General features: G+C 42.7%; 1 protein-coding gene across 8 annotated transcripts; it reads left to right on the top strand.

The window, feature by feature from the left end:
• Positions 1-541: 541 nt before the first annotated feature.
• LOC110530374 (zinc finger CCHC domain-containing protein 2) lies at positions 542-22,050 on the top strand. Of its 8 annotated transcripts, none has more exons than XM_090182354.1 (13): positions 542-1,528; positions 3,512-3,626; positions 4,112-4,182; positions 7,553-7,624; positions 9,588-9,676; positions 15,124-15,203; positions 15,841-15,924; positions 16,116-16,176; positions 16,270-16,393; positions 16,570-16,711; positions 16,821-16,934; positions 17,154-18,482; positions 18,811-22,050. In XM_090182354.1, exons 1-13 carry the CDS (start codon positions 743-745, stop codon positions 18,867-18,869), a joined length of 3,126 nt encoding a protein of 1,041 aa, XP_090038480.1. In that variant the 5' UTR covers positions 542-742; the 3' UTR covers positions 18,870-22,050. The 8 variants fall into 8 exon arrangements, with proteins under 8 accessions (XP_090038480.1, XP_036841897.2, XP_036841898.2 ...); XM_036986002.2 differs by having other exon boundaries at positions 16,270-16,447; XM_036986003.2 differs by having other exon boundaries at positions 15,124-15,239.
• Positions 22,051-22,310: the final 260 nt, after the last annotated feature.

The raw sequence follows: 22,310 nt of genomic DNA, 5'->3' as shown, positions 1-22,310 counted from the left end.
TTAAGAAGTTAAGAAAAACAGGAGTGTGCAATTGGCATAATGACTGCAGGAATGTCCACCAGAGCTGTTGCCAGAGAATTGAACGTTAATTTATCTACCATAAGCGGCCTCCAAGTTCGTTTTAGATAATTTGGCAGTACATCCAACCGGCCTCACAACCGCAGACCACGTATTACCATGCCAGCCCAGGAACTCCACATCCGGCTTCTTCACCTGTGGGCTTGTCAGACGCGGAGGTAGGTGGTTGCTCAGGAGTATTTCTGTCTGTAATAAAGCCCTTTTGCAGGGAAAAACGAATTCTGATTGGATGCAGCTGGCTCCCCAGTGGGTCAGCCTGGCCCACCCATGGCTGGGCCCCTGCCCAGTCATGTGAAATCCATAGATTAGGCCCTAATTTATTTATTTCAATTGACTGATTTCCTTATATGAACTGTAACTCAGCAATATCTTTGAAATTGTTGCATATTGTTTATATTTTGAATCAGTATAATGAGCCACATTGTAATGTTTAGAAATGAGGACCTTTAATCTGAAGGTTTTTAATAAGGTACAACATGACGTCATCGTTTGTGCTGCTGTCAGAATACTAGTCTTGAAAATTAGTTACTGAGCCAGTAATTTCCGTCGAATATCACATAACCACTCGGCTGCGGTGTACGGATGAGTACTGAACGATTATGTAAAGTTCTGACACATTTTAATGAATTGATAATTGCTAACAAGTCCTGCCGAAGAGTTGATCATGCTGAAAATTAAGATTCCCATTCGAACGGCGGAAGGAGACCATACTGTCGAAGACGAGCAGGAAAATACCGATTGCAGCAGTCACACTATTGATTCGGTTCCATATTGTAGTGTGAGGTTCAAACATTCAACGGGGGAGTCATATCGCCAGTGGCAAATTGACAAGAAGGCTGTGTTTGAGTGGTTCGGCTTGCACCTCAGCCCAGCGAAGCGGATAGAGTTTATGTACGGACTACTTCATATGTGTCAACCACTTGAGATTCGCTTTTTGGGATCATGTCTTGAGGATCTTGCACGGAAAGATGTCCACGTTTTCCGGGACTTTGAGATAACAGCAAACTGTCAAACTGACTTGGCCTTCCTTAAGGACGTTAGCGACCCTGTTGTGCGTTCCAAACTACTTGTCTACCTGTCACTTTTGCGATCTGGAAACAGAGAATGTGCGGACACACTGTATCGTGCTTTGAGCCATATAGACCCAGAGCTGTACTTAAATACTTATCATGGCGTTCCTTTATCTCCACGTGGTGGGAACACTCAGAATGTACCTGATCAACATTGCCCTCGCGAGGGTGGAATTGAGTCTGGGAGATCTGTACATCCCAGCGGGACTCCACTGGAGGCAGAGTCGGGTTCCCTGGAGCACTTGGCACTGCTTTTCACCATGGCCTCACTACACCCTGCGTTCCCTTTTTACCAGAGGGATACCTTCAGACACCAGTTGGATAATGTGGAACTGGTTTTAGAGGAGAGAATGGATTGCCACAAACGCATGAGTTTCCAGGTAAACACCACTTGACAGTGGCATGTTTATAGTGACCGCCATTGTAAACAAACTCGTACTATTTGGGACCGCGGGAGGAGGGGCTGTCTTGTATTTAGAGTTTATAGTCTCTGGGTTACGGCGTATTCCCGTGATTGACTGAAGTGCAGCTCAAGAGTGGAATTTGTGGCTTCCTCATTTTACCACCTCTCCTTAGATTAGCTTCTTACCTACCCCACTCCTTATGGTCACAGGGCAGGTGAAAGTAGCTAACTCCTCTGATTGGCTTCCATCATATTTACTATCCAGTGTCATTAGATCATTACAGGTGAGGAAACGACAAGAAAGCCAGTGAAGGCACTGGTACTGTGACTATTGAGATGCATCCCCTGGGGGCCTCAATAAGACTTTCTCGAGAGTTACTTTGACAAGAATGAACTATATGTATTATTAAACAAGGATCACCCCTTTTTCTAAAATGTTACTGGCCACCTTAGCCATAGGAATGAACAGATTACGTTTTAATCAAAGTCTATATAGAATCAAATATTCTCAATTTCAGCCATCTTAGTTTAGATGGCATAATGTAGCAATTTATTTCTGGTAAATTGGGGCCAAATAATTGATGTAGGAATATGCTGTAATAACATGTACTGTGAATAGGCTTGTGGGGTCAGTAAAGAGGTTCAAACCTTTCATGCCAAGTAGTAATGCAAAGCACTGTTTAATTTCCAAGAACAGTCGTGAATGCCATGGCCATATGACTACAGACTGAGTTCATTGCGCTGTCACAAAAGGACAGACACCATAGACTTTGAATGAAGATCACTTTCTCAATTTGCCTTAGGGCAATTCCACATTAATGGAATTATGCTGAGACTCCGATTTTTCAATTTAAAATGTATGCCAAACAAAAAACATTGATTTCAAAGTTTCACAAACCATACAACTCTATGTGCAATGACTAATTTGAACAATTTACACAGTAAAACAAAAACATTTACTGGAAAACTGTGCAGATGCAAAGTTTGTTAACAGAATTGCAGTAAAATATCCCTCTGTTATTCTGTTAGCAAACTTTGTATCACAGTTCTTTCTGTAAATGTGTTTTTGTAAAATGGTCAGTGGAAATTGTCAAAAGTAGTCCTTGTGCATAGAGTTGTATTGTTGGTTAAATGTTCAAATCAATGGTGTTGGTTTGGTATACATTTTAAAGTGAAACATCTGACACTGTAATTCCATTACCATGGAATTGCCCCTTGTGCACCAGGAGAATAGAGAGAGAGTTTATCTGGCTTTAGCAGACATTCTGGCCATGGCTACTGTGTCTTCTGTCATCTTGTCCACAGCAGCTAGCTACAGTAGCCTATATGAATGGGAACACCCAGCATTCTTGTTTATGATTGCATTGTGATCTAACTTTGCATTGTGTTGGAGAAACCTCTCTCTCTCTCTGTGATCCAGTGAAAAAGCCAAGCGTTTTAATGAGACACACCCTCTTACTCATGTCTGGCTGGCTGACTGCTCTCTTACAGGGGCATTCTATAATTCCGTCTTTTTATTTATCTGTTATTTTACCAGGTAAGTTGACTGAGAACATATTCTCATTTGCAGCAACGACCTGGGGAATAGTTACAGGGGAGAGGAGGGGGATGAATGATCCAATTGTAAACTGGCTCTCAGCATAATGGCTTGTCTTGGCTGGCTCTCAGCATAATGACTTGTCTCATTCAGACAGTTAGTTAGCCTACACTTTCCTGTGGATTGGCAGTATTTCTAATCCAAATGGAGATGATTTATGAATAGAAATGAAACTGAAAAGAGTTATTCTCAAAGCATGCAGAGAGGAGAAAATTAGTGTTGGTTCCAGTTGTTCAGTGCTGTAAGGGGGCAGTTGTTTGAAAGGTATTTGACTGTACTTGTGCATGTGACATTGAAACTTGATTGGGGGAGAAAGCACAAATGCATACTAAACCATCAATCTCTTCACTTTCCTGGTTACAGCAGAAGCAGCATGCCCTTCGAAGGGAGGATCTCAGCCCCAGGAGCACTGACATGGGTCAGTCGGCCTGCTGTATTCCCAATCAGCTCCCCAACAGGACATCATCCCAGAGAGAAGGTAGTCTCAATCCGGTTTGTCATTGTGTCCTCTGAGGTCTCTCATTTCCATGTTGAGAGGAGTGTTCAAAGCAAGATGTATTTTAGCCTAGTGCATTTGAGGTGAAACGAGACCCAAACTATCAGATATGATACAATAAACAGGATATATTTTAAATTAACTGTATTTTGAACAGTAATCAAAATTACATTTAGATGAACACAGTGGCATACTGCAGTTTTGTGGAAAATGGATAACTTCCTGCAATTCTACACGTTTATGTCATGGGGCAAAGAGAAACATTGGCAATCTGAAGCTCAGGACCCCAAAATGTCAGTTTTATAGCTAATCTCATGCTATTTTACACATTTTGCCATGAGGCAAAAATATAATTTCCATTGCTTATGACATGTTCATATACTATCTGGGGAGGGGAGTGCAGGGGGTATGGATGAACAGCAATTAATTGCTCAAAAAAATAACTCTGGTCTTCTCTCTTCTTGCAGAAGTTCACATTGACAAGATTGTGCTAAAGACGATATCTTGGAACCGAGTAAACAGTGAATACAGTATTGAGGTATGTACTGTAGGTTCATGTTTGGACTCTGTGCCTTGGTATGTTATTTTCCTGTGTATTTTATTCTTATACATTTTGAGGCATACCTGCTGAAGGATCTAGATATACTTTATGTTTTATTAGGTGCATATATGGTGGGCCACCAGATTACTTCGTGCTTCCTCCCATTCAAATGATGGCACTGACAAAACGTTTTGTTTTTGTTGTATTTTTTTCTCTGTAAATCATGCAACGTTCTCTTACAACATCTGGACAGGCAGAGATCTAAGACTTTGCCTGTCCCTTAATCAATTGGCCCAGCGTCGTCCGCATTAGGGTTTGGCCGGGATAGGCCGTCATTGTAAATAAGAAATTGTTCTTAACTGACTTGCTTAGTTAAATAAAGGTCAAATAAAAATAAACAGTCAGGACTGTATGGCCAGGCATCATTATGACAGGCAGGACTGTGCTGAGGATGAGAACAAGACAGAGCGCCAGGTTAAATAGGACAGCAGGAAGGATTGCGCCCTCCTAATCGCATGCTGTCCTCCGTTGCATGAGAACACAATCTGGTGGAAATATGTCCTAGCTCGTTTGCCACGCCAAAACATCTGCCGTGACTGTTTTTACAAGCCTGCGGCGGCGGCATATCAGCCTGTAAAAACGTAACTAGACTAGAGGGTTGAAGGACTTGAGGTTAGCTCCAGGATTTTACAGCACTGAAATGATGAGGGGTCATCTTGACTGCTTTCGCTCAGATAGCCGTAGTAGTAATAAAATAGACTAACATCTGACCAAAGTTGTCCTTATCTGTGGACTAGTCATGTAGCTTGTTGAGTAGCTAGAACAAACTAAACGGTTCAAATCAGATCTATGTTATGTGGATAGCAAGATGGGCTGTATTGAGACTTCTGAATAACATCAGTTAAAGGAAAAGGACACACACTATATTTTGGTATTTGTTTCATTCATCCATTTCTGCATGTCACCAATCAAGTTTAAGATGTATGACTTTCAAAATACAGAAATGATCCCTGTATGATGCATTTTGTGTCGTGATGCAAAATAATAATTCATTTAATTTTTCTGCTTAGTCTGCTCTACAGAGACAGTGGTACTGAGTGTGCACTAGTGTGACCTGTGTGGAGGTGTGTCACTGATATGAATGTCTAGGCTAGATGATGATGGCCTATCTATGATGGAAGTGAGGGATTTTTATATTTTCCCTTGGTCTATGGGAAAGACATGTCTCAGTCGAGGGGATTGTGTCCAACAGGGCATAGATAGCACCTCGCTTTCCAGTTTTTACGGGTGGTAGAGAAGTAGAAGGGTTTAATATGTTATTGAACCCTACTGTCTTATAGCCTACTTGAAAAGGATGCAGTTAAGAGGCACTGTGTTAGAAATCAACTGGCACGCTCTTGGCTGAAATGTGGAAGGGGACAGTGATAAAATGTTGTTGCCAGCCAGTGCTAGAAACACACACTAGAGAGAGGGGTGGCTTGCTGGGCAGTGCCATCTGCTCCGCTGGGCATGGTGTATTAGTATGTTAAAGACCAGAACATGATCTTCAGCACAGGATGCACGTCACTCTGTCTACTCTAGGCCTGCCCTAGACGCCCAGGCTACTCTTCGTGGTGTTGTGAGAGTAGCCTGTACAACTAGGGCTGTGCTGAGGCCTACAGAGTTTTGTGTAAAACAATGCTGTGAGAGTCTGTTTACTATGCCTAGGCTACCTCTCACAGTGCGTGCCACTGGTGATGTACAGCACTTTGCCGGACATGCTAGCTGTTTTCGGCGGCACATCATCACTTCAAACGCATTCCGTCGTGGTGTTATCGGTTGGCCTACTGGTAGTACCGGTAAAGTGTAAGTTATGAATCATAAATCACCATACAGCTGACACATTTTGATTTCATAAATCATTTTGAGTTCAAGTTGGTTGTCCAAAATACTATCAGCTGGCACTACATCTTTGCTGATGAATGTCCTGATCTCTGGCCAGTCAATTGGTTAAATTACATTGTTGTTTCGTCTCTTAATCGCTTCCAATAGATCTGAAAATGATACAATAACCATTCATTCAACCGACTGTTTGTTTATAATGAGGGACGTCCCACGTTTAACCTGGACACACAAATAGTAGGAATTTGCGCAGACTTCAGCCATGACTGCATGAGAGAGAAATGAAACATCTGCATGTCGCCTGCAGGTGCGAGTGTGTGTTTCACTGTCCAATCCCAGGTTTGAACATGATCCGAGCGTGTGATCTGAGGCTGTTCGGTCTCTTGGGCATCAACTTGGGAAAGCCTTAAGGGAGAGCAGACAGTGCATTATAAACAAAGAGCCGCATATATTGGCCAAAAAATAACACATCTTTTTTTCGGTGTGTAGAGAAAAGTGAGGTGGGGCATCCGACAAATTAAACTTTGTCCGGCCTTACTGTTCTGGCTTGTTAAATTTGAATTTGACAAAGAGCAACAGATTTGTCATATCCCACTTCAAGTTGTGAGTGCTTTTGCATTCACCTTTGTCAGATCAGGGATCATGATGAAGATGGAATAGGGTGCTGTTTGGGGACTCCACTCAGCCATTTGAACTGTTTCCCCTAGAATTTAGCTAGGGGGGTCCGGGAGCACCAAAACATTTTTGAGGCCCTTGTTGGCTGCAGAGGCATTTAGCTTCTTTTTTTAAGTGAATTTCTTGCAATTATACACATTTTGCCATGGGGCAAAAACAAAAAAAAAGTTTTGAAGATGCACTATGCAGAAATCCCTCAGCCAGTTCCTGGTTGCTAAAATTCTATATAGTTTGCCTGATTTCCGTTTATGTGATCAAACAAGCAAGTATAGTGTAGAGAATCATTGTACCATCTAAACTGCTGGGAAATATATTTTCCATAACCAAAAATATTGTTACTCTGTGATGGACAGGGTAGAGTAGAGACTGCCAGTCTGTGAAAGAGCTGTTTTTAAATTGACACAATACCTCTTAGCAAAGGTGTCAGCTAGAGATTACATGCAGGAGCTTGTAGGGATTTGTAGTTTTGCATAGTCTACTTTGATGCTAATTAGTATTTCCAAATCTGAGAGTAAATAGAGCCGAGTACATTGATAAAAGTGACCTTGTCTGAGAGAGATTTACACGCTTATGAAGAAGTCACGCCAGGGTAAGCCTACATGAAACTTTACTTTAAGTGGTTCTAAAATCCACTATGGGAAAAAATGTATGATTGGAGCCATTTCCATATTTGACCGCTAGGTTTTATGGGTATTATGACTCATACAGTGGTACTCTATTGCATCATGCTGTCAAAAGCAATGTATCGGCTGTGTGTTTAGTAAAGCATACTTATGATGTGATGTTGTCTCCTTCTCTTCCCCTCTTCTAGGTCCAGTGGTCTGACTCAACATGGACCACAGTGACCAAGACTCACCATGAGCTGGGTGACTTCCTGTCCAAGGTACAAGAGAAAAAACACATCCCCATCAATAGATTATAGGCCTAGAATATACTGTATTTAATGTCAGGAGAAATGAAATCACACACTCCTCCATTTGTACAGAGAGGTCTCTAAATGTTGTCTTATAAAGGTCAACCCAGATGCTGTTTTTACTTTCCAAATGTTGTCATGTGTTTTCTAGTCACTGAATGCTCTGTGTGCATGCTAATAGGACTAAAGCTAATACTGTGACTTTCTGTATTCAAATGTATTTCTTCGTCTAGCTTTATGTATACCCCTAAATGTTGTATGTAAACATCATGAATATACAGTGGCAAAAAAAAACCTTTGGAAATACCTGCATTTCTGCATAAATTGGTCTAAAATTTGATCTGGTCACAACAATAGACAAACAGTCTGTTTTAAACTAATAACACACAAATAATCATATGTTTTCATGTCTTTATTGAACACACCGTGTAAACACACAGTGCAGGGTGGAAAAAGTATGTGAACCCTTGGATTTAATAACTGGTTGACCTGCCTTTTGGTAGCAATAAGCTCAACCAAACGTTTTCTGTAGTTATGGATCAGACCTGCACAACGGTCAGGAGGAATTTTGGACCATTCCTCTTTACAAAACTGTTTCAGTTCCACAATATTCTTGGTATGTCTGGCGTGAACCGCTCTCTTGAGGGCATGCCACAGCATCGCAATCGGGTTGAAGTCAGGACTCTGACTGGGCCACTCCAGAAGGTGTATTTTCTTGATAAACTTGGGAATTAATTTTTCCGTCGACTATAGAAAGCTGTCCTGGCCTTGAGGCAGCAAAGCATCCCCAAACCATGATGCTCCCTCCACCATACTTTACAGTTGGGCTGTGCCTTTTTTTTTCTCCACACATAGTGTTATGTGTTCCTTCCAAACAACACAACTTTAGTTTCATCTGTCCACAGAATATTTTGCCAGTAGCGATGTGGAACATCCATGTGCACTTTTGCAAACTTCAGACGTGCAGCAATGTTTTTTTTGGACAGCAGTGGCTTCTTCCATCGTTTTACGTATCGTAAACTCATCAACAGAGATGTTAGCATGTTACAGAGATTTCTGTAAGTCTTTAGCTGACACTCTAGGATTCTTCTTAACCTCATTGAGTGTTCTGTGCTGTGCTCTTGCAGCCATCGTTGCAGGACGGCCACTCATAGGGAGAGTAGCAACAGTGCTGAACTTTCTCCATTTTATAGACAATTTGTCTTACCGTGGACTGATGAACATCAAGGCTTTTAGAGATACTTTTGTAACCCTTTCCAGCTTTATGCAAATCAACAATTCTTAATCTTAGGTCTTCTGAGATGTCTTTTGTTTGAGGCATGGTTCACATCAGGCAATGCTTCTTGTGAATAGGAAACTCAAATGTTGAGTTTTTATATAGGGCAGGGCAGCTCGAACCAACATCTCCAATCTTGTCTCATTGATTGGACTCCAGGTTAACTGACTCCTGACTCCAGTTATCTTTTGGAGAAGTCATTAGCCGAGGGGTTCACATACTTTTTCCAACCTACACTGAATGTTTAATAAAAAAATACAACTTGTATTTAACACGGCAAGTCAGTTAAGAACAAATTCCTTTTTACAATGACGGCTTAGGAGCAGGTGGTTAACTGCCTTGTTCAGGGGCTGAACGACAGATTTCTACCTTGTCAGCTCGGGTATTCGATCTAGCAACCTTTTGGTTACTGGCCCAACTCTCTAACCATTAGGCTACCTGCTGCCTTGTATTCAATATAGACAAGAAAAATACAATTTGTGTTATTAGTGTAAGCACATTATGTTTGTCTATTGTTGTGACTTAGATGAAGATCAGATCAAATTTGATGACAAATTTATGCAAAAATCCAGGTAATTCCAAAGTGTTCACATGCTTTTTCTTGCCACTGTATGAATGTATATGATAACCGCTCATGATTCCCTGAACCCCATACAGAGGTCCACTGAGCCCTTTGAGAAGGGCCTGGTGAGGTTACTGGCCCAGGAAGACCAGTATGAGCCCAGGGACCTGGAGAGGACACTACAGTGAGTTCCCCTCTTTGTTTGATCATTCAGCTCAGAGCAGCACAAAGTGTCATTGGAAATCTCAACAGGGTTTTTATAATGTCAAAACAAAAATATACACTGCTCAAAAAAATTAAAGGGAACACTAAAATAACACATCCTAGATCTGAATGAATGAAATATTCTTATTAAATACTTTTTTCTTTACATAGTTGAATGTGCTGACAACAAAATCACGCACAAATTATCAATGGAAATCAAATTTATCAACCCATGGAGGTCTGGATTTGGAGTCACACTCAAAATTAACGTGGAAAACCACATTACAGGCTGATCCAACTTTGATGTAATGTCCTTAAAACAAGTCAAAATGAGTCTCCGTAGTGTGTGTGTGTGGCCTCCATGTGCCTGTATGACCTCCCTACAACGCCTGGGCATGCTCCTGATGAGGTGGCGGATGGTCTCCTGAGGGATCTCCTCCCAGACCTGGACTAAAGCATCCGCCAACTCCTGGACAGTCTGTGGTGCAACGTGGCGTTGGTGGATGGAGCGAGACATGATGTCCCAGATGTGCTCAATTGGATTCAGATCTGGGGAACGGGCGGGCCAGTCCATAGCAGGAACTGCTGACACACTCCAGCCACATGAGGTCTAGCATTGTCATGCATTAGGAGGAACCCAGGGCCATCCGCACCAGCATATGGTCTCACAAGGGGTCTGAGGATCTCATCTCGGTACCTAATGGCAGTCAGGCTACCTCTGGCAAGCACATGGAGGGCTGTGCGGCCCCCCAAAGAAATGCCACCCCACACCATGACTGACCCACCGCCATACCGGTCATGCTGGAGGATGTTGCAGGCAGCAGAACGTTCTCCACGGCGTCTCCAGACTCTGTCACGTGCTCAGTGTGAACCTGCTTTCATCTGTGAAGAGCACAGGGCGCTAGTGGTGAATTTGCCAATCTTAGTGTTCTCTGGCAAATGCCAAACGTCCTGCACGGTGTTGGGCTGTAAGCACAACCCCTACCTGTGGACGTTGGGCCCTCATACCACCCTCATGGAGTCTGTTTCTGACAGTTTGAGCAGACACATGCACATTTGTGGCCTGCTGGAGGTCATTTTCCAGGGCTCTGGCAGTGCTCCTCCTGCTCCTCCTTGCACAAAGGCGGAGGTAGCGGTCCTGCTGCTGGGTTGTTGCCCTCCTACGGCCTCCTCCACGTCTCCTGATGTATTGGCCTGTCTCCTGGTAGCGCCTCCATGCTCTGGACACTACGCTGACAGACACAGCAAACCTTCTTGCCACAGCTCGCATTGATGTGCCACCCTGGATTAGCTGCACTACCTGAGCCACTTGTGTGGGTTGTAGACTCCGTCTCATGCTACCACTAGAGTGAAAGCACCGCCAGCATTCAAAAGTGACCAAAACATCAGCCAGGAAGCATAGGAACTGAGAAGTGGTCTGTGGTCACCACCTGCAGAACCACTCCTTTATTGGGGGTGTCTTGCTAATTATCTATAATTTCCACCTGTTGTCTATTCCATTTGCACAACAGCATGTGAAATGTATTGTCAATCAGTGTTGCTTCCTAAGTGGACAGTTTGATTTCACAGAAGTGTGATTGACTTGGAGTTACATTGTGTTGTTTAAGTGTTCCCTTTATTTTTTTGAGCAGTGTGTGTGTATATATATTTTTTTACCCCTCCACCACCTCTTCGGAGGACAACTATCCTAGTTTTTTTACAGCTTTTTTGCTACATATACATACATGGTACTTTTATATATAACAACAATACATTACCAAACAAACTCTTTAATCCCAACCCTCAGACACGCTCATCTCGTCCCACCTATCACCATAGACCACCCTCTCAGCCCATCCCACCTATCAACATAGACCGCCCTTGTTTGGTTTCCATGTGCCATATATTTTTCACTTGTTCTGTGATGTTTTACAACATTTTATCTTTCTAATAGTATATTATCCACAGATTGTGAGCTAAAGATGAAAACCTTTCCTGCGAGTATTATTATATTATTTATTGATTGTCTATGGCTTTCTAGATCGCCCAACACTGCTATTTGTAAGGTTAATTTTAAGTGAATGTTGTGATTTGTTTATTTTTTACCCATTCCTGAACCTGTGACCAGAAACAAGCTACATAGTGGCAATACCAGAATAAGTGATCTATTGATATTGTCTGTTTGCAACAAAATCTACAGAGCTAGATTGTTGTATGCTCTCTCTCTCTCTATATATATATATACAGTGCCTTGCGAAAGTATTCGGCCCCCTTGAACTTTGCGACCTTTTGCCACATTTCAGGCTTCAAACATAAAGATATAAAACTGTATTTTTTTGTGAAGAATCAACAACAAGTGGGACACAATCATGAAGTGGAACGACATTTATTGGATATTTCCAACTTTTTTAACAAATCAAAAACTGAAAAATTGGGCGTGCAAAATTATTCAGCCCCTTTACTTTCAGTGCAGCAAACTCTCTCCAGAAGTTCAGTGAGGATCTATGAATGATCCAATGTTGACCTAAATGACTAATGATGATAAATACAATCCACCTGTGTGTAATCAAGTCTCCGTATAAATGCACCTGCACTGTGATAGTCTCAGAGGTCCGTCAAAAGCGCAGAGAGCATCATGAAGAACAAGGAACACACCAGGCAGGTCCGAGATACTGTTGTGAAGAAGTTTAAAGCCGGATTTGGATACAAAAAGATTTCCCAAGCTTTAAACATCCCAAGGAGCACTGTGCAAGCGATAATATTGAAATGGAAGGAGTATCAGACCACTGCAAATCTACCAAGACCTGGCCGTCCCTCTAAACTTTCAGCTCATTCAAGGAGAAGACTGATCAGAGATGCAGCCAAGAGGTCCATGATCACTCTGGATGAACTGCAGAGATCTACAGCTGAGGTGGGAGACTCTGTCCATAGGACAACAATCAGTCGTATATTGCACAAATCTGGCCTTTATGGAAGAGTGGCAAGAAGAAAGCCATTTCTTAAAGATATCCATAAAAAGTGTTGTTTAAAGTTTGCCACAAGCCACCTGGGAGACACACCAAACATGTGGAAGAAGGTGCTCTGGTCAGATTAAACCAAAATTGAACTTTTTGGCAACAATGCAAAACGTTATGTTTGGCGTAAAAGCAACACAGCTGAACACACCATCCCCACTGTCAAACATGGTGGTGGCAGCATCATGGTTTGGGCCTACTTTTCTTCAGCAGGGACAGGGAAGATGGTTAAAATTGATGGGAAGATGGATGGAGCCAAATACAGGACCATTCTGGAAGAAAACCTGATGGAGTCTGCAAAAGACCTGAGACTGGGATGGAGATTTGTCTTCCAACAAGACAATGATCCAAAACATAAAGCAAAATCTACAATGGAATGGTTCAAAAATAAACATATCCAGGTGTTAGAATGGCCAAGTCAAAGTCCAGACCTGAATCCAATCGAGAATCTGTGGAAAGAACTGAAAACTGCTGTTCACAAATGCTCTCCATCCAACCTCACTGAGCTCGAGCTGTTTTGCAAGGAGGAATGGGAAAAAATGTCAGTCTCTCGATGTGCAAAACTGATAGAGACATACCCCAAGCGACTTACAGCTGTAATCGCAGCAAAAGGTGGCGCTACAAAGTATTAACTTAAGGGGGCTGAATAATTTTGCACGCCCAATTTTTCAGTTTTTGATTTGTTAAAGTTTGAAATATCCAATAAATGTCGTTCCACTTTATGATTGTGTCCCACTTGTTGTTGATTCTTCACAAAAAAATACAGTTTTATATCTTTGTTTGAAGCCTGAAATGTGGCAAAAGGTCGCAAAGTTCAAGGGGGCCGAATACTTTCGCAAGGCACTGTATATATATATAGCATAGCATTCTGTCGGTGGCAAGAATTTTATATAATCATTTTATTTGGAAAAACTCTTAAGTGTTGAATCAAGTGTAGTTTTTTTGTACCAATTCATAAACCATGTGCCATGGAATTGGTACATCAAATCTCCTCCCATATATTTTGCAACCTGTATGGTGCAGCTGTCAACAGTTTTGTCCTCAGATGAAACTGGTATATTTTTCTATTTATGCCAATTCCTTTCAGCCAATTTGTATCTTTAATATATGGCAGGCAAACACGTTCCCTACCTTCGCCCTTTTCCACTTGCCTCGTCCATTTTTGTGGTAGTGCTGCAATCAGTTAGTTGTACATTTGGATTGAGCAGATATTCCCATATATTTTCGATAACTGCATATGTGACATAACTCCTCCATTTCTATTCATAGTGTCATTAATAAATATAATACCATGAAATAATATTTTTCTTATTAATCAATATATTTGAGTTTATAACATTTAACAAACATAACATTTGTTGTAATATTTGTTCTATATTTTCTGGAGGTTAAAACTGAAATTGTAACCAGCTCTGTATGGCTTGTTTAAGAAAGGGCGATACCTTAAGCAAAATTTCATTTTCAATTAGTTTGAAACGAGAAATTGTAATCTGTATGAAAGCAAAAAAGCAATTTTGAACAACGGATGAGCTTTTCTTAATAATCTACTGGAGAACCATTTTGCGTTTAAGTATAACTTATGTTTGAGTGTAGCTTTTAACAGAGAGGTTTAAAGCTTTTAGTATTTAATCATTTTAACCCCCCAAACTCATATTCATTATGCAAATAGGCATGTTTAATTTTGTCTGGCTTAGCATTCCAAAAATAATGAAATATGTTTTGCTCATATGATTTTAAAAACAAATCCTCTGGAGTAGACAATGCCGTTAGTATGTAAGTAAGTAAACTGTGATAGGACCAAATAGTTTACCAATGTAATTTTCCATAAATAGGCAAGTATTTACCTCTCCATGGTTGCAAAGTCTCTCTATTTTTGCTAGCTTTCTATTGAAATTTAATTGAGGTAAGTTCATTTATAATTTGAGATGTGAATACCAAGTATGATACTTGAAGCTCAAGCACTTTCCTGTTACCTTTTTTACATGTTGCTTTACTCTCAAGCCTCAATATTGTGTAGAAAGTAGAGTAGTCTACCCTCTAGTTGTTGTCACCAACGCTTCCATAAGCTCCAGTGTTGTCAGTTATGGTGAAGAACCTCAGGCTTCACATATGTCAGAACCATAGAACCCAGGCAATGATATCTAGGTCAATGGTGATGATGTCATTACCAGAGGGATTCGCTGGCCATCCTTTACAGATATGGATGGGATCACTTTTTCCGCCCTTCCACTCCCATTCAAGCCCCACCAGCACTTTGACTTCCCACTCAAAGTGTACCATAACCATACCTTTCTGTTTGATGTACTAGTATACAACAGGTGATTGTACACATGAAATTTCAATTTCCAAGTCACCTTCTCTCTCCCTCTTTCCCTCTGTATAATTTATATCTCTAACACCCCCCCCCCCCCCCCATCTCTCTCCACTGTGACAGGGAGATGCTTCTGTCAGCCCCAGCAGCCTTCAGGCGGAGACGAGAGGTCTGCAGGTTCCTCCTCCCCCACTGCAGCCACTGTAAGTGTCTGTGCCCCTGTCTCAGCCTTCAGGGAGGTGAGATATCATATGCTCCACTGACCTTTACAGGAATGCATGTCTACATGAACCATCCACATGATTGGTTAGGGATACCTTGGAACTCGGAGCACAATTACCCCTCTCTCTTCTCAAATAATTTGTATGTGGATTGATCTGGTCGGTTCCTAATGACTAATCGTACCAATGAACATCTTCTCAGTCATCCTAACTCCATATTTTTCACTTCCTTTGACAACGCCCTGAGCCATGTTTCAGTAGTGCTACCAGGGGACATGTAAATCCTCCAGAAATAAGACACGCACTGCTTGATGGCAAGCTTAGAGAATAAACCCAGCTTCACAGTGAACACTTCTCAGCATAGCTGCAGGGCCAGGAGGCTGTTTTACCACATGAAAACCCAGCCATTATAAATTGACTTAGTGAAATGATTATTGAGAAAGTTTCCTCAAGCATCCATTGCTGGTTGGTTTCACACAGCTGCATCAAATTGACCACAGAAATTCATAAACCAATAGTATTTATTTTGTTAGAGATGTGGAAAAGTTGTGATGTTGTGTAGGCAGGAGGTCTCGTCGCACATTCCCTAATATCTCACCATCCGGTCTCTCCTACCCAGATAACACAGTACCTCCTGGAAAGACCTGTAAGGCACCTGAGCACTTTAAAGAAGACTGCACTGAGCCATCCAGTCAGGACCATGGTGTGTGTGCTGTATGGTATTAGTTATATTGTCTTTAGGCAGAGTAATGATTTATTTAGCATGTCTGTCATTCTTTGTGGGGTTGAAATGACATCGTATTTGTAAATGGCTATTTCATAGACAGATATTCGTTGCCTGTAGTTGAAGTTCACTAGTACTTCTCTCTCGTCATTCTCCTCTCCCTCACCCAGACATAGGTTCTCACCACCTAAGGCATCAGACGGCGTGCAGCAGCAAGAGGCTAGGCCAGGGGTAAGAGCTCAACATGTTCAGTCCAAGACTTGTGACCTTGTGTCTGATGCACTGATGGGTTATACTAAGAGGATCCCTACTTTCACTTTATAGCACACGGGTGACAAAGAGCAGCCAGAGTGAGAGCCAGAGGCCTGCTGTTCACGCAGAGCACAATGGAGTGATGCAGAGGAGGAGGAAACCAGGCATCATGACCTGTAGGACAGACCCACATCAGGTCAGTCGCACTGGCCTCTCCTTTCTCTCTCTGGCCTGGCCATTAGAGATGCTGGTAGGTTGGCGGTGGAGGACTGTCTATGTGCTGTATACTGCTGACTGGCATTTGTTATTTTTTGTTTCGATAATACTCATTTGAATCTGTTTAGGGTGTTAAATGACCTCCTCTCTCTTCAGAACGCAGATGAGAAATGGGCTTTCACTCCAGAAAAAAAGAGCAGAAGAAGACTAGGTGGAAGGAGAAGTGTTGGAGCTAAAGGCTACAACACCAGCAGCTTCATCAGACCACAGTCAACACACATGACCAGACAGGGTGCCAGTAAGAGGAAGTAACCAATGGGTGTGGCAATAGCCTACCCTATTTGTTTTCCAGCTTAACAATTAACATTATAACAACATGTATGTTGTGTGTTCCTTTACCACTGTAGAGCCGGTCCAGAACAGGTATGGAGACACGTGGTCCGATAGCTCCAGTACTCCCTCCAGTCCCCAGCACGAGGCACATGAGAGCCTGGATATTGAGGACCTGGAGGACGAGAGAGGTGAGTGGCCTCTAAACCCTGTCTGCCCCCCTCTCTTTTCTGTCGGGAACTCATGGGGTTTAATCCTAGTCCTGAACTAAATAGCACTTTCATTGGAGATTCTCCATTTTAGTCAAGAACCAGGCTTTAACTGGTTCTGGGAAACCGGACCATGACATCGGAGTCTTTAGTGCTGTTGAAACTCAAGATGTCTTTTTAATGATAGCTTCTCTCCACCAGACACTGCTGAGAGTTACTCAGACCACTCCATCCAGGAGAAGAGGGCGAGTGATCACAGCAGAGGGGAAGTTGTAGCTACTGTACACGCTATAGTCCCTGTCCCCTACAGAGAAGAGACATCCTACACTGGCAGTCCCCTGAGTGTACACCCTCTATCAATGACGGTCCAGAATGGGCGAACCATGCCAGACAGGACGGTCATGGTCACTCCACAGCCGGGGGACGGTTCACCAGCAGATGGGGCACTGACTGGGACCACCTCCATGGTTCCTCAGGAGTCCATCCCAAGCCAAGCTTCCCTGGGAGACCCTGAGAGGCAGGGGCACGTGTCTGCCCCCCTGAGCTCACCTCAGCTAGCCAATTTAGGATCCAGCATTCACCTAAAGCCCCAGTGTTATATGACCCCTACCAGCCCAGAGAGTAGAAGCACTAACCCCCATCACCAGCCCCCAATGAGCGCCATCAGTGTCATCCCCCTGACCTTCCATGTGTGCCCCCTGAGGCCAGCATATACCAGCACTGACCCAGCCTCCACCGCCACCCTACCCCTAGCAGCCTCTCTCCCTGACCCTAGCACCAGGACCCAAGCCCTGGCTGCGCCCACCAGCCTACCCACCCCTACCTCCGTGACACCCTCCTCAGTGGCCACTGTCACCCCAGCTGCAATCAGCCAGGTTCAGGCCACTCTGCCCCCAGCCATCCCCACTCACACCCCCGGCCCCGTGGCCAGCCCAGCCCTGACCCTCATCCACAGCACGGCCCAGGGAGATGGTGCCTCCTGCAGCAGCTCTTGGGTGGCAGCAGGGCAGGCCCAGACCCAGCAGCAGGCCCTCCCTCCACAGCAACAGCAGATGAGCTGCAATTCCCGTGGAAGCTGTGGTAATAGCCACTCTACCGCCCCCAGCCCCAACTTCTCCTTCCCTCCCCAGCTGGGGCGCCAGGTCTTCAGCAATGCCCACCTCCCTCTCTTCCACCTCCCATCCATGTGCAGCACTGGATATCCCAGCCACCGCAGCCAGGTCCAACACCAGAGCAACGCCACCACCCAGCTACCATTCTACCCCCCTCCACCTCACACGGCCACCCCCACCTCCACGCCACCTCCACGCCACTCCCACCACATGCTGGTCACCCAGGCTGGTTACAACCTGCAGCAGATGGCAGCGGCTCCCTTCAACAGCCTCTACACGCCCATGTTCTCCTCGTTGGGACTGGGACTGGGCACGGGCACGATGAAGAGCAGTGCCAACGTCTCTTGCTATAACTGTGGGCTAAGCGGGCATTATGCCCAGGACTGCAAACAGCCCTCCATGGACGCCGGGCAGCAAGGTAATATTGGCCAGGCTAGTGGCAGAGAGAGGAGGTGAAGTCTCTCAGAGATTCCTCATCCTTAGTTTCAGCATAGGAAGGCAAAGCTTTATTTGGTAACGTGTTTGTTTTTTTTGTTCACTGTGTTTTGCACTGTCCAACATTTTTATGTCTGAAGCTGGATTGTCTGAATGAGCTCTATTAAATACCCAGGCCAAGTGTTAAAACATGTTTTGATAGGACTGACTCTGAATCTGAAAGACTAGCATAGACTATGGACATCACATTTCTTTAGGTTACTTGTTAGGCACGCGACACTGACACACTCCTGTGTGTGTGTGTGTTTCAGGTGACTTTCGGCTGAAGCACACGGCCGCCCACTTCTTTGAAGCAGACCAAACTGACTGACATGAGGGGACCAAGGCAATGCTTTGTTTCTCACTACAGTAAAGATTCCAGAAAATGTTTTCGTGGGTTGAGTTTTTCACCAATTGTATTACTTTGCAAATATCCGGACTTGTTTCTCAGCAGAGAATGGAATCCTGTATCATTCTCAGACTTTTCAGGGCGGTGGTATTTTGCCCTGAAGTACAAGACAGGCTCACGTTTCCAGACTAGTCTATTAAAGAAAGAGAACCACATCTTTAAATGGTGAGGTGGTAAACTTGCATTTAATAAGGATTAATGGATTGGCTGAAGGTTGTTATATCCACATTTCAAAGCAGGTCTTTTTAGTACTTTTCAATTAGTTTCTTACTTTTTTATATTATCTCATAGGTGTTCAAAATGCAAGATACAGTTTCAAAGCAGCTAGTCGTTAACCAGCTAATTTTAATTTTATTCATGCGAGAACAAAATATGTGAAGAACCTCACGCTCTTATTTTTGGGGGATTGTGATAAAGCGGAGAAAAGATGCATGGTTTATAAGATAACGTATGTATGACATAATTAGGTTTTTGACAGAATATGCTGAATGTACCACAAATACCCTGTATTTGATCTGTTTTACAAGCTAATGGTATTCCATTGGAGGGAAATTTTGTACGAAAAAATTGTTTTATCGCCGTTTGTTACCACTTGATATAATGTGAAGCGTGTATTAAGTCAATCCTGTCTCATTCATGATGTTAATGCTGCTGCTGTTTGGTTTGTTTCCTGGGGGCAAAAATGCACTAATTTGTGTATATGTGGGTGGGTCATGTCCCCAATGCTCTCAGGCAATGAGAGGACTCTTGTGGTTGTATCCCTTGAGCGTCTCTCCTCTAGGTAGAGATTTATTGAGGTCCAAATCAACCCCCCACCCACCAATAGGCACTTGGGACGATCCAAAATCACCCTAGCCACTTCGGAAATCTGAATGCATTGGATAGGTTAAATCAATGGTGAAAGCTTTACCTGAGCTTGCCTTCTGATAAGCCAAGTGGAACTCTTGCCATATTGCCTTCACCTAATACAATACTTCCTGATCTAAGGTTTGATTTTTGGATTGGGCTACAGAATCAATGGTCCCTTGTCCTACCGCCATGCATGTACTGTACCTGTTGAATGTGTGGCTCCTGCCTGTTTGTGTAGGCGTGTCCAGCTCTTTGTTGCCAGAACGTATGTGCCATATTCCTCCTTTCTCATGCAGCAAGGAGGTTGTATTATGCATGTAAGTGTGTATTTGTGCACAGCAGTAAGGGGCTAACTTCACACACATACCTTGCCTGTATGATTGACAACTATACAGAATAACTTCTGTATTAGAAAAAAGGTAACACGGTTGTTTGTGGGTTTGAAAGCCACTTGTCTTTCACTGTTCGTTGAGGTGGATTGTTTTGTGTTTTCCACACACAGGCAAAAACTATGTAAACTATTTGAAATTACATTCAGGTAAAATCACTGTTTTATAAAGTGGAACTTATCCTCTGTTTTTCTGTAAGCAGCTTTTAATTTTTTTTTAAATTTTTATTTAAGTATTTTATATTGGATTTCAGAGGCCTAGTTGTTGACTTTATTTTAATTAATATCTTTATTTTGATAAAGAACATTTAAAGTTGAGTGGAAAAATAGACTATCAAGCTTGGGTTGTATTTGTTTAACTTCTCTATAGTTAAAGATGCTGTGCTGTAGATTAAGGTAGTGTTACCTCTGATGCGATGACTGTATTACTAAATGTTAACATGTAGTCACTGAAAGGGAAGAAGACAATAGTTCCTTCCTGTGCTAAATTAAGCTACCAGAATTTTTTTCAGTTAAGTTGGTAGCAATCAAACAGCTAAGTTTATATATTTTTTTATATGGCGAGAAACCCATACTATAATGAACAAAAAGAAGTGCAATTTCAAACATTTTAATGAGTTACAGTTCATATGAGGAAATCAGTCTATTTAAATAAACACATTTGCTCCTAATGTATGGATTGTACATGACTGGGAATACCGATATTTATTTATTTTATTTTATCTGTTATTTTACCAGGTAAGTTGACTGAGAACACGTTCTCATTTGCAGCAACGACCTGTGGAATAGTTACAGGGGAGAGGAGGGGGATGAATGAGCCAATTGTAAACTGGGGATTATTAGGTGACCGTGATGGTTTGGGAATTTAGCCAGAACTCCGGGGTTAACACCCCTACTCTTATGATAAGTGCCATGGGATCTTTAATGACCTCAGAGAGTCAGGACACCCGTTTAACGTCCCATCCGAAAGACGGCACCCTACACAGGGCAATGTCCCCAATCACTGCCCTGGGGCATTGGGATATTATTCTTTTTTTAGACCAGAGGAAAGAGTGCCTCCTACTTGCCCTCCAACACCACTTCCAGCAGCATCTGGTCTCCCATCCAGGGACTGACCAGGACCAACCCTGCTTAGCTTCAGAAGCAAGCCAGCAGTGGTATGCAGGGTGGAATGCTGCTGGCATATGCAGCCGTTAGTCAGATACCTTAAAAGAAATGGGCCTCAGCATATCGTCACAGTATTTCTGTGCATTCAAATTGACATCGATAAAATGCAGCTTGCCCAAACCATAACCCCACCGTCACCATGGGGCACTCTGTTCACAACTTTGACATCAGCAAACCGCTCCCCTACATGATGCCATACACGTGGTCTGCGATTGAGGCTGGTTGCCAAATTCTCTAAAATGGCGTTGGAGGCGGCTTAAGGTAGAGAAATGAAATTTACATTTTCTGACAACCGTTCTAGTGGACACTTCTGCAGTCAGCATGCCAATTGCATGTGCCCTCAACTTGAGACATCTGTAGCATTGTGACAAAACGGCACATTTTAGAGTGGTCTTTTGTCCCCAGCACAAGGTGTACCTGTGTAATGATCATGCTGTTTAATCAGCTTTTTGATATGTCACACCTAACATGATCCAAGTGGATGGTTTATCTTGGTAATGGACAAATGCTCACTAACAGGAATGTAAAAAAAAATTGTGCACAAAATCTTGAGAAATACACTTTTTGTGTGTATGGAGCATTTCAGGGATCTTCTATTTCAGCTCAGGAAACATGGGACCAACACTTTACATGTATTAATAATTTTGTTCAGTGTATATCGTGTTGGCAAAATAAATGATTTACTATTGTATTAATGTTTTTCACTTGGTCAAATCAATTCTGTACTGTACAGTCACCAGCCAGAAGGTGGCAGTGTATGTCAAGTGTAGATATCAATGTTGTACTTGATGAGAACAGTATTTATAGTAGGAGCAGTAAGTTTTTTGTTTTTTTGTTGAAAATAATACTGATCAGAAAGAGGGGTTTCTGTATTTCAACATTGCATAGAACTATGTCAAATCGTCAATGTTGAGGAAGAAATCTTATTTCATCAGCATAGTAAAATGTGTAAGTCAGAG

The sequence above is a fragment of the Oncorhynchus mykiss genome, chromosome 8 (genome assembly GCF_057628025.1).
Source record: "Oncorhynchus mykiss isolate SJ-2025 chromosome 8, ASM5762802v1, whole genome shotgun sequence".
Lineage (NCBI taxonomy): Eukaryota > Metazoa > Chordata > Actinopteri > Salmoniformes > Salmonidae > Oncorhynchus > Oncorhynchus mykiss.
Note: the sequence above shows the minus strand (reverse complement) of the source record. Positions and strands in the feature narration are given on the sequence as shown.